Source organism: Agelaius phoeniceus, chromosome 18, assembly GCF_051311805.1.
Source record: "Agelaius phoeniceus isolate bAgePho1 chromosome 18, bAgePho1.hap1, whole genome shotgun sequence".
Taxonomy (NCBI): Eukaryota; Metazoa; Chordata; class Aves; order Passeriformes; family Icteridae; genus Agelaius; species Agelaius phoeniceus.
The window spans coordinates 2633869-2652546 of NC_135282.1; the positions used below are offsets into that span (position 1 = coordinate 2633869).

The window sequence follows — 18678 nt, forward strand, 5'->3', positions numbered from 1 at the left end:
AAATGAGCAGACAGTGATGGAAAAAACACAGCTGTGTTTATTCCAACAACTTGTCTCCTGCCACACCAACCTCTGCCTCAATAACCAACTGTGTGTGTTTCAGTGGCTGCACTTTCTAGGCCTTCAGCAGGTCTGGAATTGCCACAAACAAATAGAAAGTGCTTCTAGCTCAGGTTCAGAGATGTGGTTTAGTCTGGGGAGGAAAAATAAAATCTGCCTCTTCTATTCCAGCTTCACTGTGAGCTTAAGGCAAAGAAAATAAGTGCAGGTAAATAAACCTGCTGCTCTTCTGACACCTGCAGCTCCCTGAAAGGAAGGAGCACCTTACAAACACCTAATTCCTGCTCTCTCTCAGACAGCAGGGGCACTGATCTCTCAAACAGAAGGGCTGTTTCTCTGCCAGGATGCTGGATATGCAGGTCATTTCCATGTGTGAAGGAATCTGGGTTGTGAAAACTAAACAGAAGTATGGGCTGTGCTTAATATACAGAAGGAAGTTCAATTGCAAATAAGCCCCAAAACTTATCTGCACATTGAACAACCAGACTAATAGGGGTTAATGTACACCAGAGATGAGATTTGCAAATTCAATGTGTACATAACCAACCTGTTTGTCCAGGAAAAGAAAATAAGATGTGAAGGTGACTTGCAAAATATGTCTAAATCTAATAAATATGCATGAGGCCAGTGCTACTGACCGTAAAAGGATATGAGGTACCAGGAGGAAATTCAAGATCAAGTTTAAATAGAAAACAATACCTAACATCTTATTTAAACTAGTCTGGATGCCAGTTTTCCCCAAGATTGGAGCTTGACTTCTTATTCACCATGACATGGTTTCCCCTGTAATCTTCACAATTTTTCTATTCCATTTCTCCTGTAATAAGAAATCCTGACTTCTGTGCTTTGCCTGCTTACAGTTCTAATGTACTCAAATGCTGTCACCCTTCAAAAGGATTTCAGCAAAGGCAAGTAGGAACCAAGCCTGGGGAGATGATAAATCCCAGCCTGCAGCACTGCAATATTTGATAAACCCTGTAGCCCAAAATCCTGGTTTATCTGCAATCCTTCATATCCTGTCCCAGCAATGTGCTGTCACAAAACCTTTATCTTTCATGAAGGCTGCAGAATGGGAAGGCACCCTCCTACCTGTCCAAATAGAAAATATAAATACACAAAAGCAGTTGACTTCTATCGTGTGTCTCAGCCTCAGCTGCTTTTCTGGACAACTGGAGAGCTCAATTACATCCAGGTGCTGACCAAAGTCCTCCAAAACAGCCCAGATGTTTAATGCAGACTCCTCTCCACCAACACCAGAACCCAAATCACCCACCCAGGGAGAAGCAGTATTTTCAATGTATGTTGTACTTGAGCACAAATAAGTTATGTTCTCACCTGTGACTGAGCAGTTCTTATTATCCCCTTTTTTTCAGCAAAAGGCACCATGGTTGAAGGAATCTGAGAACTCCACTCAGGATCACACAGCGAGGCAGTGGTAAAACTAGATTTGCAACATGAAGCTGAGTCAGACTCTTCTGAACCACACTCCCCCCAAACCATTTATTTAGTTATGGTATGAAGTTCAAATTAACAGTGTTCTTGGGAAGAAAGGCCTTCTCCTAATCCCTCAGCTAATTCCTCTGTTTGCATGTGTGTATACGTGTACGTGTGTTTGCATGAGCAGATTTACAGCAGGTTTAACCCGTGGCTGTAACCCTGTCTGATGGGCATGTGCAAATGCAGGAACGGTGTTGGCAGGGTGACTATCTGCTGGATTGAAACAGCAAGGCAGGGCTGTGGTGACTGTGCAAAGCCCTGCCAGTGCCCAGGGCACGGCTGCTGACTCACCTGGCACAGAGCACATCCCTGCAGCAGGCAGGTGTGCTGGGCTGGTGAGAGCTGTGATACTGGGACATTCCTGTGCCACTGAGCACCTTCTCCCCGCCCTGGGCTCAGCTTCCTGCTGCGCAAACATCGCGCCCTTGGATCTGCACCGGGCTGCCAAAAGGGCTGGAAGGCTTCCTCTAGCAGGGTCACCTTGCTGGTCGTTATTCCCTGTGGATAATAATGACAAAGAGGGCTTTTGGGAAGGTGGGAGGTGTGGGGAGCTGAGTTTAGTTAAAGGACAAAAGAACAAGCATAAAGCTGTCACGTCATCACAGTGTCCTGCCAGGAGCTGCTGGGTCACTTCCTGCGTGTGACTGCAACTTCATTGCATCAGAATTGTATTTGGTCACTGTATGGATTTTTTTTTTCCTATTCTTCCCAGTTAGATCAAAAATATTAACTCCAAAGGACAAGGACCACGTGGCCATTCCCTCTCCTGTTCCCTTGGCTCCTGGCTCCTTTTGGCTCTCTCTCCACAGTTACACACACGGAAATAATACACACACCCACACCCACGTAGGGACAAAAGCAGGCCAGGAAGGTGCTGCATGCCAAGTGATGCATATAACTTAGGCTCTTTTAACACAATTAATTGTTTCCAGGCATAATTGTCTTTATCAGCTCTGCTAACAGCAGCAGTAATTGGGGAGCTGCTGCTCCTAAGGGTTACCACACACTGCCTACTCCAGTGCTGGTGACATGACTGATAAAAATCAGAAGAACAAAATATATGGTGGTTTAATTGACGCAGTTTTTACTACATTGCATTTCAAAAGTATTTAAATTTACGATGAAACAGATCTTTGACAGATTATTTATTGACCTTTACTGTTGAAGATGAAAGGGTTTAAGATGGATGAAATGGCCTAGCACCAAAGCTTGGCCAGATATGATTTTTAGCTATTTTTAACCTAAATAAGTATTCAGCCTAGTCTTGAGAACAATAATGCAATCACTCTTTTGAGATTTACTCCAGCCAAGTCCCAACCTGGATAAGGAAATGCGAGTTAAATCGAACTGATTTTCCTTCCGAATTTACAGCTGGGGAATTTTAAACAAAGGAGGAGTGTCTACGGCACTTCAGGCGGGAGCTGTGTGCTGGTGGGGCTGGGAAGGCTCTCTGGGAGCCCAGCTCTGTCCTGCAGGACACAGGGCATGGTCTGAGCCATCCCAGGGACCTGCCCGACCTCCGAGTGTCCCAAAGCCACATCTTTGGGGATACACCTGGAGTCCTGAGCCCCCTTCTGGGGCCTCCATGGATGAATTGAGGCGAGTGTGCAGGGAAGGGAATGGAGCTGAGAAGGGGCTGGAGCCCCAGGAGAGGCTGAGGGAGCTGGGAAGGGGCTCAGCCTGGAGAAAGGAGGCTCAGGGGGCCCTTTGGCTCTGCACAACTCCTGACAGGAGGGAACAGCCTGGGGAAGTCGGACTGTGCTCGCAGAGAACAGGGACAGGAGAGGGAACAGCCCCAGGCTAGGCCAGGGGAGGCTCAGGTTGAACACCAGGAGGAATTTGTTAACTGAAAGGGTGATAAAACATCGGAAAGGGCTGCCCAGGAGTCCCCATTCCAGGAGGTGTGTAAGGAACGACTGGACGTGGCACTCATGGCTGCGGTCTGGTGGAGAAGGTGGTGATCGGTCACAAGCTGCACTCGATGATCTCAGAGGTCTTTTCCTACCTCAATGACCGATCCCTCGGGACTCCGAGCGCCTCACGTGAGCGCAGCACACAAAGCTTGCTCTGTGCGGGGCTCTGCCAATGGAGGGGCTTCACCCCCTCACAGGGGCTTCACCCACGGACCCCTCGAGGGGCTTCACTCCCTCACAGGGGCTTCACCCACAGATCCCTCGAGGGGCTTCACCCCCTCACAGGGGCTTCACCCCCCCCACCGGGGCTCCCCTCAGCCCGGGCCCGCTCAGCCACCGCGGCCCCCCTCGCCAGGCCCCTTTGGTTCCGTCCAGCAGCGCCCCCCTCCCGCCGCGCAGCCCCCGTGGTACGCCCCGACACGCCCCCCCGGCAGGGGGCGCTGAGGGCGGTGCCCGCCGGGCCGGGGCGAGACCGCGGCGGCACTTCCGGTCCGGGGCCGGGGCGGGAACGGCGGCGGGGCCGGGATGGCGCTGGACGCGCGGCGCCTGGAGGCGCTGAGCCTGCAGGAGCTCAGCGCGCTGCTGGACGACGAGGAGCAGCTCCAGGACATGGCCCGCGAGATGGAAGAGGTGAGGGGCTGCCTCGTACTCCCCGACCGCGGCCTCTCCTCGGGCCGCCCCCCTCAGCCCGCCGGGTCCGCGGTGCCGCTCGGTGTTGGGGGGTTCAGGACTCCCCGCTCCCCGGAGCCGCCGGGCGGTCTCGGCCCCGCCGTGGAGCTGCCGGTGCGTGAGGAGCCCCCGGGGCTGCGGGAAGCGCTGCCGGTCCCTTCCTCGCTCCCCCTTCGCTGCCGCCCCCGGCCCCCGTTGTCCCGGCCGGGCCCTCCCGGCCTTTGTTCGCCGGCCCGCGGCGGGGGATCGGTGCCCGCTGGGTGCCCTGCGAGGGGTGAGGGCTCGGCGGGCTGAAAACGCGAAATTAAACGATTTCAATCACTGAATTAGGAGACAGTGACGGCCCGGAGGTGGGATCAGCTTTTCCGTTCGCACAGCCGTTGTTCTGTGCCTTGGCCGTGCTGAAGGATTTTGCCAGGGTGAATTCAAAACAATGTGAAAGAGATTTCTGTGTGCCTCGGTTGGTATGCTGGGCGCAGCCAGGGCTGTCAGGCTTCTCTGCTGCTTGTTTTGCGTATTTGAAGTGTCTTTGTCAGTGCATCAGGCTCTAAGTCGTGCTTTTGGATCTGTGATTCTTAAAACAAAATAGGAGCCTGTTTTCTTCCTCTGGCTGTGGTTGTCTTTAACTGGTTTTTCTATGTGCCAGTGGACACTGGGTGTTACAGTTCAGATATGAGACTATTCTGGGTTTATTTGGCCACAGATGTCCCTGAAAGAATCTTGCTCTTAGTCAGATAAGAGTGAATAAGATGAAACTATATGTATGAAAACTTTAAAAGAAAAAAATGTACTCTGCTTCTCTGGGTCCTGTATTTATTGGGGGTTTTTTGTTTTCTTAAATTAGGGGACAAAAGCCTCAGGAGAAGAAAAACAGTGGCAACATGGTTCTTGAGAAAGAAGCTTAAGTTTATTAAGTAAAATCAATTATAATTGTGTTCTCTCAAACTAAGATTCTGGCCCTTTTGGTGCTTCTGAGGAAATTGTTCTCAATCACCTCGAGCCAAATTATCCAAGCATTAGACATGGAGAGGTCCACTGAAGGCTGGGGCTGAGCTGACGAGGTGTCCTGGGGAATTTATTTGCTGTATTATGCAACAATTTGGATTTTGAACTTTGTGCCAATAGATTTCTGAGAGTGGGGCAGCCATAATAACCTTTTGTGCAAGCCTATATTTTGAGAACTTGGAAGATGCAGGCGGTGCTGTGGAAAGTAGAACACGCAGGGAGCTCTTGGTTTGCTGGGGGCAGGAGCACCCTGGTGAATAAAACCTATTTAAGGGAACTCAGCAGGTTATAATGGGCTTAACTTGGTGAGGATGTGAACGGGTGCAGTGCTGCTGCCTCCAGAGCGACCCCTGACAAGGGACATGGGCTCTTTAGTATAATTTATTTCTCAGTATGAACTTAAGACTGTAGGTCAGAAGTGACAGAAAACCTCATGACCTCAGTAGAAAAAAAAAATCATTCCTCTCTACACAGCCAGCCCATATTGACCCTCAGGTTTTCCTCTTTCGTTGGCATCTTAAGGCTTTTAAATTGTAGAGTGAAGTTCTGCGGGCCCGAGGGAATATTTTGTGGTGTTTGGAAAGTGTGGCCAGGTTTGGAGGTGCTCGGGCTGTGTGGAAACAGGGCTGTGCTGCTGTAATCCTCTTTTATTGGATGATGTGGAGGCTTTTACTGGAGTCTGTTCAGCTAGAAATGTGTTTACCCATCTTGGGAGGAATTGGCCATGCTTGAATATTCCTTCCCCCTCCTGTTTTTGCCTTCGCTGAATTGTTTGTTGCACGTGCTGCTGAGACCTGAGCTTTCTCTGGAAGTGTGTGGCAGGAAGAGGGAGAGAGGGAAATCCTGAGCCTTGAGGAGGCACCATGGTGACCTCACTGCTGCCTGCCTGTCAGTCCATGTGTATCCATCCAGGTTGTGGGGTTATTCCAAAGTCCTTACATTCCCGGTTTTACTGTGACATTCCAATTAAATCGCGATTCTCCGAGGTCACTTGTACTTTCAGTGGCAAAATTGGTTAAAGCTGATTATTCCACAATTGAAAAAATCCCTTTGTTCTCCTTGTTGCAAGGGAAACCCAGCTCAAACCCCAATGTTTTGTTCACAGAGGAGGAGGATTTGGAAAAACCACTTGGCTTTCTTGCTGACAGCTAAAAATAGGCACTTCCAGCCTTAGAGGGAATGTATCCTGTGTGGCATTTGGGCAGGATTTGTGGCTGTGGGTGTGTGTGTGCTGTGCCCACAGGGCCATGTGCTGGCACAATGTCCTGCACGTGTGTCCCCAGGTGTGTGACACGGTGGCATCAGAGCTGAGCTGCTGCTTTTCCTGTCTGAGCTTGGCTCTGCAGGGCTTGAACAACCAACTCTTGTCTGCCAGAAGAAGGAAGGAAGCTGCTTGTCTGGTACTCCCAGCCTTCTAAAACTGAGGAGGGCTTTTTTTATCATCTCTCAGGTCGGTCTCTGCAGTGCATGTACAGCATCCATCTTCATTAAACAGACAGTCACAGGACTGGGATGGAAGGGACCTGAAAGATCATTTAGTTCCAAACCTCCTGCCGTGGCAGGGTCATAAAAGCAATTTGTTTATAAAAGTCAGTCTCAGTGAGATAACCCTAAAAAGCACAGATGAGAGAATTTGTGACCTGACACTGGTGATGATTTGATGAATTTCCCTGTGAAAGTGAATTTTCTTTTCGTCTCCTGGAGCATCACTTCTGTAGCAGTGCAGTTATTGTGTTACTGACTGCTAAGGTTCCGTGGCCAAAAATTGTTTGCTTTTCAATACCTTAATTATGTGAAATCAAGAAGTCAGAAATGTATTGCCTTCCTCTCATTCCAGCATTTCAGAGAACACTGGCAAGCACAAAAGGAATTTTTGGAGCATAGTCCTTTTCTCAAAAGCTGATTGAACAGATCATGCAGGGCAGAAAGTCCAAGTTAAACTATGTGCACTCATGCCCAGATTTCTTGGATTCCTCCTCCTGTCCTAAAACCACATTGTGCAAGTGGTTATGTTCTTGTAGGCCAAACATGAAATTTAGTTGCAAAGTTAGGAATTAGTCTTGGTGACAACTACAGATTTCTCTCTTCTAGCTGAGCATCAAATGAGTAACCTGTCTGTGTCTGATGAGTGCAAATTGCAGTGCTGAGTGCCTTGCCTCTGCAAGAAATGTCTAGGAACTGCAGCTTACCTTCTAAGCTTTATTTTGTCATTTTCAAGTAATCAGAAGAGCTAAATTTAGCCAATCTAATTACTTTGCAGTATGTTTTAATATTTATTACAGAACAGATGTTTTTAGGGGGTGTATTATTATTCCCCAGTCCTTGATGAAAAGCACTCCTGAATCTTGTGTAAAAGAAGTCTCTTCTCCTACTCTGCACCTGTCAGCTCCTGTTTCAGGGGTTAATTTGACACTCCAAATGTGCATCTTTATACATCCACAGTGTGACTGCATATTTTCTTCTTAATTTACAAGTATGTGTAAGTGAAAGAGAATGTGGGAATGATAGAGGCTGGAGAAATCTAAAACTACCACGGATGTGTCCTATGTATAAAGCAATTAAATTGGTGCCACACAAAGCTGCTTTTTATTTATAGCTCCTTAAGAGCCTTTTTCTCGAAGGCACCAGGAGACTCCTCTCTGTGCTGCTGGCCAGAGCAAGCTTATGATGCTTGTGGCAGCTCTTGGTGGACGTTGTGGGCAGCCAGGACTGCTCAGTTTCTCAGGATGCAGCTCCTCTGGGAATGTGCTTTTGGATGAGCCAGGGCGACGCTGCTCAGAGACGTTTCACACCAAGAACTCTTGCTGCAAACCATTCTTCTGGAGGAAGGGATCAACGTTTATAGTGTGAATGTTGCTAAGCTAGTACTAGTTCTGGTTTAATTTTATCCAGCTTTTTTTTTTTCTTTCCTTTTTTAAAAGTGGGATGAAACAAAGCTTCAGTTCATAAAAGTAGTAGACTTTAAATTCCCAAAGCAGTTGCTGCTGCCTGCTCTTGGAAATACTCATTAAATAAATCCTTGAGTAAAATTATTCAAATTATGTCCATTAAAGAAATTCACTTTTTAAGCAGCTGAAGCTTTGCAGTGCTGCATAAACCGTGACTTCTGTTTTTAATAACCTTTGTGTGTCCATGGCTTCATTTTCTTGCAGCACAGTTTGGTGTTGAGTGCTGTGCTCAGGAGTGAGCAATCCTTGTACCATGAAAATCCCCTTATAAGCAGCTCAGTGTGGTTGCCCCGTTTGTCCCATTCAGAATTCATAGCGAGAGCTTAGCAGTTAAAAAAAAAAGAGAAAAAAGTCATATTCTCCTTAATATTGTCCTGTCCCACTGTGTCTCATGATTCTGACTGGTATTTTCATCTGGTTTCAGATTAACATTTCCTGCCTGTTCAGGTGCTCATGACCACGAGAGTCTTGTTAGGAATTCTGCTGGACTCCCATGCTGCTGACTTTTATCTCTAAATAGCTTTTTCCTGACACTTCCAGTGGGCAGGTGAACCACCAGTGCAGGAGCAGCTCCCTGCTAATGCACATTTTTATCACGTGTGACAACAAAATACCTTTTGTTGGATCTATTCCTTCCTCAGCCTTTGTCCTGGGCTTGTGGAGGGCTGTGGATGGATGCTGGAAGCTTCCTTTGTGCTGCACTGCTGATCTTGATAGACTGCTCATGCTGGACTGGGCCTTCCAGCCCGGGGGGATTTTGCAGCTGCTTTTTCTGTAGTTTTAAATTACTCATTTTTAGAAAGCTTTTCTACAGCACTCTTTAGGCAAACTTTGCAGTGCTTGCTTTCTGATCCCATGAATTAACTTCCATTGGTAGTGGAACAGTTGCTGTAACGTTTTTGCACAGAACTTAGCATCAGTGAAGAGATTATTCTGGTTTATAGATTGTGGTTATATATTCTGGTTTATAGGTTGTGACTGTGTTCAGGTTGCATTGCTCTGGGATTATATCTGTTCTGTTTGTGAAATAGAACTCACAGATTTCAAAATTCTCTCATTGACATGAAATATTTCAGTGTCCTGAAACGAGTGGATGGGTCTTCACCAGCTCCTCCTTAAGTTTCATTAAACATCATTCCCAAGTTTGCTCTGTATCTGAGGAACTGGTTCTTCTCATGGTGTTGGGTGAGATTCAAGTTTCTCATCTCTCCAAGGGTGCATTGCTAAAAGAAATTTGTCAGAGACCAATGCTGGAAGTGAAGACTTCAGGAGTGACATTTTAATTCATCATTAAGTGTCAATTACCATTTTTGATCAACTTCTGTTAGAAGAAATATGCCCTTCTCAGAAATGTTCTAATATGGAGAGAGTTTAGTCATTAAGTCCTGTGTAATTTCAAGCCCTGTAACTTGAAGTACAATTAGAAATACTTTAACTTCTTCAGTTTAAAACAAGTATTTGTAAGACTTTTGCTAAAGCTTTGTCTAGTCCATAATTATTAGATATCAGGTGCAAAGGACAGGATCTCACTCTGCCTTAGAGGCAGGCAGATCATATTAATCACAAGTCAGATACATCATGTCATAGTGGTATTTACTCATCTTCACACATTTGAAATGATTTAAAAGTGAAGTTACTCAGCAGATCATTATGAAAGATTAGAAATTTGTGGCTTCTTCCTCCCTCCTGGTCCTGTTGAGAAATATTCTGACACTTGAGGCAGGGACACCATCACAAAAGTCTCATCTGACTTTAGGAAGCCTTTTCTTACTCTGTTTATTTGGAGTTCTACCTCCTCCTCTTTACTATAAATGATGATAGTAAAAGCCTCATTTTCTTGGCATTTGTGCTCCTGAAAGGCTGACAGGTTTGTGTCCTCTGGCTTTTTCCTGCCCTGAGTAAATGTATATCTTACCCTAAAGGAGAGATCTGAGTGCCCTCATTAAACTGCTTCCCCCTGGCTGACAGGAGGATTTCAGCCTCCCAAGCAGTGCAAATACTGAATTTGCTGTCAGGAAGTTGTGAGCTCATTAAAATGGTGAAAGAGGCACCAGAAGCCATCAGTCTGTTTGCACACAGTTTTCCTTGGCTGGCAGTTCAGTACCAGGGCTGCTGGGGATGGCAGGGGGGTGGGAGGAGTTGGATGCCCCTAATTAAGCTGGTAAATTAAACACCTGTGTATTTTAGTGCCCTTCATAATTCTTTTTATAAAAAAAATGTAAAACAGGGGGACTTCAGCTTTCTGAAAGCAACAGTCCTAACAGGATCAGATTATATGAGAATAAACAAATGGAAACCAGTTTAATTTAAATTATTTTGCATTAGATTCAAAGGTAAGAAGGGAACTTTCTTTTTATTCTTTGAAAAGACCCACATTGAACACAAGCATAGGGCTGGATGCTTCTTTAGGCTTGAGGAGACAAAACAACATTGAAAGTGTAATTTCTGAATTTCACAATTTGCAGTAGAATTGGGATGGATGTGGAATTTAGGACTCTGCATTATCCTTGGTCGTTGTTGTTGGGTTTTCAAGTGATTTGGCAGGAGCAGGGTGAGAGTGAAGCTTTGGTTTTTGAAGAGCAAAATCTGAGGGACAGAAGTGTTTAAGTAAAACTGAGTTTTGAACTTAGGAAATTAAAGTAGCATATAAATACTGCAGAAGGAAGTAATTGCTCTCAAAGACAGTGGCTGTGCTTGGAAAAACACCTGAATTTTACCATGACCTTTTCTTGGTCTGTTAAACAGCTCATTTGGGTTTCCTCTTTTCCTGTTTGTGGGGTGTGGCAGGAGCAAGGTCAGTGCTGCTCTTTGCTGCTGGCAGGGCTGGAAGGGGACAGGGACAACCTGGGCTAGAGGGACACAGGCATGGAGGAGGTCACAAAAATGTGCCAAACTTCTGCTGCTTTGAAGGCAGCTCAGCAGACTCAGTCTGTGCTGCCCTGGGAGGGCTGTTCCACCTGTTGATTCAGCCTGAGAATCTGAAATCAAATCCCTTGGTTGGTTTGTTTTTTCCCCTTTTGATGTCTGAATATTTTAGTGAATCTGATGTGACATCCAGGGCAGACTTCTCCAAACACTCAGCTCTCCCAGAGCTCCTGAGGCTCTCTGGATAAACTCGTGTGCATGTCTGAGTGTGAGCAAACTGGAATCTGGCTGAATCTCGGCTCTGTGAGAATTGTCATTTTTTCTTTAGGCTAGGAACTGTTCAGCAGAAGGATTAAACTGAAAAAAAAATGAAGGTTTTGGCATTAATCCAGGATTGGTGTAACACAGTTGGGCAAGAATATTCTGGAGAAGGAACAGTCACGATGCCATCCTTATTTTTTACACATTATCAAGATAAGGGATGATATTCTCCTGCACTCATTGTATTTCACTGCTGGAATTCAGATTTTTTCAAGAGCTGTTGCTTTATCTGTCAATTTTCATCGTTTGTTCATCAGTTGCAGGTCCAATGCCACAGCACTAATTCTTACATACTTCTGTTGTTTATTTAAAAGTTTTCAGAGTCTGGTTTTATCTTGCTTAATAATTTCACTGTCATTTCACACACTGGTTTTTTGTTTTTATTTTCTATCCAGGCCCAAAATGTTCAGCACAGCAAGGACATGACTCTTGCCAGCAACCGCAGTCTGGCAGAGGGAAATCTCCTGTACCAGCCAAAGCTGGAGTCTCTGAAATCAAATTTAACTGAGAAATATCAAGAGCTGCAAGTTCTTTTTGAAGCATACCAGATAAAGAAAACAAAACTAGGTAACACTGGCTGCTGGCAATTATGATTTGCTGTTTTTTAAGTGGGTGTAAATCTGTTGCCTGTTTGTTGTTTGGTTTTTGGTGTCTCATTTTTAGCTGTGTGAATTAGGGTACAAAGTGAAATGTCATTCTTGTGTAGTGCTGAAATAGATCACACTTCTGATGATTTATTAAGTGACTGTCACACCTAGTAACAGATACTGTGGATTCTTCCTGTTACCTACCTGTTCTTGACCTACTCTTTAAATTATCAACTCCTTGCTAAAGAGCAAAGCACTTGGAATTTTCAGTAAATCAAATGGAATATTACATTTAACTTTCATACTGAATTGTATTGTACGTCTGATACTGCACTTGCTGAAGTGCTTTCAATATTATAAATATATAATTAAAATGAAATTTCAGCCCTTAGCACTCTGACAAGATTGCTGAACTTGTTGATGTATTTCTGACCGTGCATCACCCTGTGCAGAGCCTGCTGGTTGTGCAGATGGGCCCTGGAGGTTGTTGTGCAGTTCCAGGTCACTTAGGGCAGTTCCAGGTCACTTAGGGCAGTTCCAGGTCACTTAGGGCCTGCTGTCATGTTCTGTCCTTCCTGTGCCTTTGCAGACAGACAATCCAGTAACGCTTCCCTGGAGACCCTGCTGGCTCTGCTGCAGACCGAGGGGGCCAAGATTGAGGAAGACACCGAGGTAATGACACAACTCCCCCCTTCTGCCCCTTCTGCCCTGGCCAGAACCTTCCAGTGTCCCTGGCTGCAGAGCTGAGCGTGGGGCAGATTAAGGAGCAGTTTCAAGAATATGGGCTTGTCTCTGCTTTGAACCTCAGGGAGATTCATTTGATTCCAGCAATTTTATTTCTTTTTTATCTGAGTAATTTTTTACTCTTAACATCTTTGAAGCTCAAGAGAGAAAGTGCTCCTTTTTGGAAAAGATAGGCAAACCCTCTTAGTTCCTTGGCTTTGCCTTCAGACTTGTAGAGTTTAAAAATGTGGAATCTTCTTTTTCATGGAGTTTGCCTGGTACATGTATTACTTCATAATAAATGTCAATTAGTGGCCTAATTAAAAAAACCTGTGCCTGTGCTGCTTTTCCTCCAGTGTTCCTGGTGAAATATTCCATTGTGACCTCAGTGAGTCTGTGCAGGTGCCAGTGGTCACCAATTGCTGACACACAGGTGCTTGAAGGGTGGTGTGACTTCAGAATAATGGGAGTGTTTGCTTTTGTTTGCTCATTTGCATGCAGGCATTTTCTGTAATTAATCAGGAGAAAAAAAAAGTTCTTATTAGCCTTGGGTTGTGATTGTAAAAAGACATTCCCAGGACAAGCTGAATTTTGTGATTTTATGTTTGTTCAGCTCTCAATTATTAAACATCACTTACCCAAAGCCACAGGTAAGGGTGAGTCTTAGGCCTGACTTAGCAATAATCCCTGTGCTGAGTCTCACAGAGTTCCCAGTGTTTCTGTTGGCATTCAAGCAGCACTGAGCTGAGCTGGAATTCAGCTTAGCTGGCAATCTGGGGAGCTGCTGGGCTTGGTTTGTTCCCATCTCTGGTGATCAGGGGAATGCTCAGAGCGAGGTTCAGATGTTTTTATTGCTGTTACTTCAGTATAAATTTATGCAAAAGTGATATTTAACTCTCAGTGCTTCTGAGTAATAAGTAACTCAAAGTTCTGCTCAGAATTCTTCAGTATGCCAGTCATCTTCCATATGCCAGCTGGAAAATCACAGGCAAAATGCTGCTATTTTTGGGATGTGAGCCATTTAGATTCCGTTGCAGTAGGCTGTTTCCTAAGAGAATGTTCTCTATTTGACAGAACATGGCAGAAAGGTTCCTCGATGGTGAGATCCCACTGGATTCCTTCATCGACGAGTACCAGAGCAAGCGGAAGCTGGCTCACCTGCGCCGGGTGAAGATCGAGAAGCTGCAGGAGATGGTGCTGAAGGGACAGAGACTCGCTCAGGCTCAGCCGCCGGCGCCGCCCAGGGCAGCCGAGCCCGCAGCAGCGCCCGCCGATCCCTACAAGGATGCGACGCCTCCTCCGTCGGTGCTGCCGCGGCGGATCCCGCCCCCGCCGCCCATCTCGGGCCCGGCCGGACGCTTCCCCGCTCCCTTCGCGGCCGCCGTGGGCCCGGGCCCGGCGCTCGCTCACCCCGGTGCTCCGTACCCGCCCCTCCCGCCGCGGCCGGGAGCGGCTCAGCCCTCGGGCCAGGCGCCCCAGCCGGGATGCCCGGCTCAGTTCGTGCCACCCTATCCTCCACCTCTGCCCCAGAGACCGCCTCGCCTTCCACCACATCCCGGCTTCATCCTCCAGTAAATGTTCGGGTGCGCCTGACTTTGGTATTGGTGCTTATATTTCCTTTTCCCCCATCAGAGACTTGCTGTGGGCAATGGAAGCCTCTGTTCTTTGCACAATGGAGCACAAAGGCCGAGCTGTGGCACAGAGGTTTGCAATTGCTTTGCTAAATGTGATGTTTGTTTGCAAAGGTCAGTGGTGACAAGGTTTTCCTAGGAAGGTGATGAGGTCTAAATTCTGTGAGTCCATCGAATTGGGAAGGCACTGGCAGTGGATTTGCTGGCGTTACAACCACAGTCACACTCTGAATTCCTCAGTGATGGTAAATCAGCACCCTCTGTGTTCTGAGCTGTCCCCTGGGTGGGTGTGTGGCTGATGGTAAATCAGCACCTCCTGTGTTCTGAGCTGTCCCCTGGGTGGCTGTGTGGCTGATGGTAAATCAGCACCTCCTGTGTTCTGAGCTGTCCCCTGGGTGGCTGTGTGGCTATGGGGAGCTGCTTGTCCCTCTGAGGAATTCTGTGCCAGCGCTTGGACGGTAACAGCCGTGTCTGCCTGCTGGGCAGGGCTGTGTGCACAGGACCCCTCAGCAGCCTCCTGCCTCCAGGCCCAGGTGCTTTCAGAGCTCACGGGGCTGGAACTCCTGTCAGAACACCTTGGGGGGGTTGGACAGGGAAAAGGACAAGAGTTTCATTCCTGCATTTCAGTTGTTACCTTAGTGTGTAATCAAAGTAGGCGCTGCTCCCACTCCTGAATAGCTCGATACCCTCAAAGTCCTGGTCCCTTGAAATGAAACTAAACTGTTTGTAGAGCCAGTTTAGGGTTTTATAGACACTTTACCAGGCAGTTTTATTTCCTTGCCTATTAAGACTCTTTCTAATGGTTGGTTTTTCTCTCCTTTTCCACGCCTTGGATACAGAAATGATTTTTTTTTTTTACACAGGTGCTTAGCTTTTGCTACCATGTGATTCCAGGAATCTAGGCAGGGTATTTTCTTAATCAAATACTGGATTTTCACATGTAATTGCCCACTTGAATTTCCACAATTTCATTTTATCCCTTAACTCTGTCTCTCACTTGGCAGAACTACTTTTAACTTTCCCATTTCGTTTAGTTTTGCAGTTTGGGGCATTTGTATCTATCTGGAGTCTGCAGTTAATGTTTCTCTGCAAGTAGGCAAAACAGAAGAGCCTTTTGAAGCCCATGGTGGCTGTTTGCATCTTACAGAATCTGTTCTTATCTTCTGCCACTGGGTGGGAGAGGCCTTTTAGGGCAGCTCAGATTTCACTCTCGATGTGACTCTTGAAGCCTAAGGTACAGACACAGGCTGGTATTTAAATCCAGCACCTGGGGGAGGCAGATTTTAACCCCTGTTGTTTGCACAGAACGTGTCTGTGAGTTTGTTATCAATCAGCCCAGAATCTGTCAAAGCCCCTGGTTATTTCAGTTATTTTGGTATCATTGTGCTGGAATGCACTACATTGTTTGGGAGTTTGTACTACAAACATCAGGCAGAATAGAATATCTATTTTTTTTTTCTTTCTTTATGTAAGACCTGGATTGTCTCTTAATCATTTCCTCTGGAGTGTGGTGGTGAGCAAATCCTAATCTGAAATTAAGCTCATAACAGGAAGCTCTCAATTCTGAAAATATGAACGTGGTCATTGGCTTGTTTTGCCTTCTGCAGACAAAGGCAGAAGGTTGGGCAGTGTTACTGGCATCTGAACCAATTCCCCAGTGTAAGTCTGGCAAGTTTTTATAGATGGGGGATTTTGTGAAGCAATGTGCATTGGATTTGTTTGCAAAGTGTGTTTTTTCTGTAATCTAGTGATGGTACAGGATGTGGTTGTTTTTTTGGTTCTTTTTTTAATAGTGTGATATCTTTTCTTGGCATTATTTTCTCACTGAAGCTTTGTATAAGCATGGTTAATTCTGACTCGTTTCAAAGTAACTTTGCTGTGCTGTTAGTGCTGGTATTTGGGTGGCAGCTGTTGTATCTGGATGCTAAACATGAGTCTGCTGTAGAAATGGTTTGTGTCCTAGGAAGAATTAAAGTGGGTGGGGGCTACCAGGGTGGTGTTTGAGTGCAGAAATTCATACTTGGAGCCTGCTACACAAAAACTCTAAAACACTCCCAGTTCAGTTTTACTGAGATTTCATAAAAATAACCAGGTATATTTTACACTTATCAGGTGCCAACTTTTTTTTCTGAGGGTTGGAAGTCCTCAGAAGTGATGGGGGTGATGGATAAGTGTATGGTGAATTTGCACTGCATTTTATGTATCAGACTTTATTGGTATTAGTAGTCCAGAAATATTTTTACTACTTGTTAAATCTTCTGTCTTTTGGTAACTTTTGTGATAACAATGACCTTTCAGGGATACTTTATCTAAAAACAACCTCTTGTGCACACGAAATACAGACAAAGCTAATGCAATTTTTTTTTGTCTGGAAGCAAAACAATGCATTATTGCATATGCATGTGGCTGATGTGCCTTAGGATCACTACTTGTGATTGTAATTCTAGGATATTAGCATTTTTATCATTTGAATGGCCATTGCTTAACTCTAATTGAAGGGCTCTTTCGAGAGCACTGACTTTTACAAAAACTGACCCTCATACTTCAGAAAAAACAGCTGTATCTGCTCTTTGTAAGCTTATAGTTGCCTTCACTGATGGGTAGGTTTGAACACAGCTGATGTAACTAATGTGATGTTTCAGTTATTGCAAGCTCGTAACTGAAGTCCAGCTGCTCATGGAAAACGTTTTGCCATTAATTTTGTGTGTGTGTGTGTGCACACAAACTGTAAATATTTACTTGACTGCTGGTGATGTTTAAGGGGAAAGGAGAAGAATGACTGTGGAAAGCTGTTCAATCCTTTCAGCAACAAACTTGATGAAACACTAACCTGGCAAGAGCTGTGTCAGTGCTTTCAACCTGTTGCCCTTCAACAGCTTCTCCTGTTCTGTTATAGCTAATAAATAAATTAATTCTGCTCTGGCTAGGATGTTTAGAATTGTACTAATTTGCACTGTTTATAAGATAGTGAGATTAAAATGCCATAGGCAAGCTGAGACTTGAGAGGGGGTGGCTCACGATGCTTGCAAAAAAAAATAAATATATATATATATAAAAAAAGGATTTTTGATGTCTGCTACAAATAGCATGTACTTCCCCAAAGCAATTGGAGTGGAGAAAAATCCTTTAAATACAATGTGTAACACGGCTTTAGAGTGTTGGTAGCATTGGAAATGCTCTCTTTGGGCAGCATTGTTTGTGCCAGTCTCTGTGTGCAGTTCTGTGAGCTGGGGCTTGGACCTGGGCCTGCAGTTCTGACTCCTGAGGGTCTCCCTGCACTCAGTGGAGTGGATTGTCCAGCACAGCCGATCCAGGCAGGTCTGCAGGGAGCAGGAGCTGCCCTGGGAGGGCCCTGTGGCTGCTCGGGGTCACCGTCCCCACCAGTGCCCCGGCCTCCACTGCCCCGGCCTCCACTGCCCTCTCACACTGGAATGACGGAGATGCAGAGCTCAGAGCAGCGATTCCTGCAGCCTCCCGTGGAGCTCCGAGGGGGCAGAGTCGATTCCTGCAGCCTCCCGTGGAGCTCCGAGGGGGCAGAGTCGATTCCTGCAGCCTCCCGTGGAGCTCCGAGGGGGCAGAGTCGGTTCCTGCAGCCTCCCGTGGAGCTCCAAGGGGGCAGAGTCGATTCCTGCAGCCTCCCGTGGAGCTCCGAGGGGGCAGAGTCGTCCTGTGCCTGAACGGTTCCTCTGTGTGACCCTGGACTGCCTCAGCAAGGGCAGCTTTGTACGCTGAGCAAGTTGTGAACATACAGTGGAGTTGTTTGCATAATAAGTCTTTCTGTTATCTACTGTGTTCTGATTTTAAATAAAATAGCATATCTCTTGGTGTCCTGTCCCCTTGTGGCTCCCTTCAGTCCTGGTGCAGTTCTATTAATGATTTTCAACCCTAATGGGGTTTTTTTCTGTAGCAACATAAACACAGTTTTGGATGGATGTAGAACATAAAATTGCAAAATGCTTTAATTATTCATGGTAAATCTGTTGGCTGTGGTTTTAGTGGCTGGGTATAATGAGTCCATTTTGTGGGGAGTGATACAGGATGGGTTTGCTCACAGTAGATTTCACATGTTGGAATCAGGGCAGTGAGGTAGGTGGGCTGTCTGTCAGGTAAAACCCCTTTGCTTTTCCTCTAATTTCCTACAATTAGCTAGTGGGAATGTTCAGAATCACTTGGAAAGGCTGAAGGGAGAAAGCTTTTTTTTTTTTTTTTAAGAGAGGAAAATCTTAGATATCAGCCAAGTTAGGAGAAATGAGTCAACCAGAGTTATTTAGGAATATGAGTCAGAGGGCAGAAAAGACCTGATGTAATTTTCTGTGATATCTGTCACTTTAGTAGTGATGCAAAAGAGAAATCAGAATAACTGTTCAGGGAAGAAATTCCCTTTTTTAATTGTTTCTTGATCCCTTCCCTTTGTGGTGGCTGCAGAGCTTGGATAACCTTCTGCAGGAGAGGGAGAGTG

The 18678-nt window shown here is 45.9% G+C and overlaps 1 protein-coding gene across 1 annotated transcript; it reads left to right on the plus strand.

The window, feature by feature from the left end:
- Window positions 1-3880: 3880 nt before the first annotated feature.
- VPS37B (VPS37B subunit of ESCRT-I) lies at window positions 3881-18044 on the plus strand. The gene is made up of 4 exons (XM_054645857.2): window positions 3881-4100; window positions 11674-11845; window positions 12455-12537; window positions 13663-18044. Exons 1-4 carry the CDS (start codon window positions 3996-3998, stop codon window positions 14161-14163), a joined length of 861 nt encoding a protein of 286 aa, XP_054501832.1. The 5' UTR covers window positions 3881-3995; the 3' UTR covers window positions 14164-18044.
- The last annotated feature ends 634 nt before the right edge of the window (window positions 18045-18678 follow it).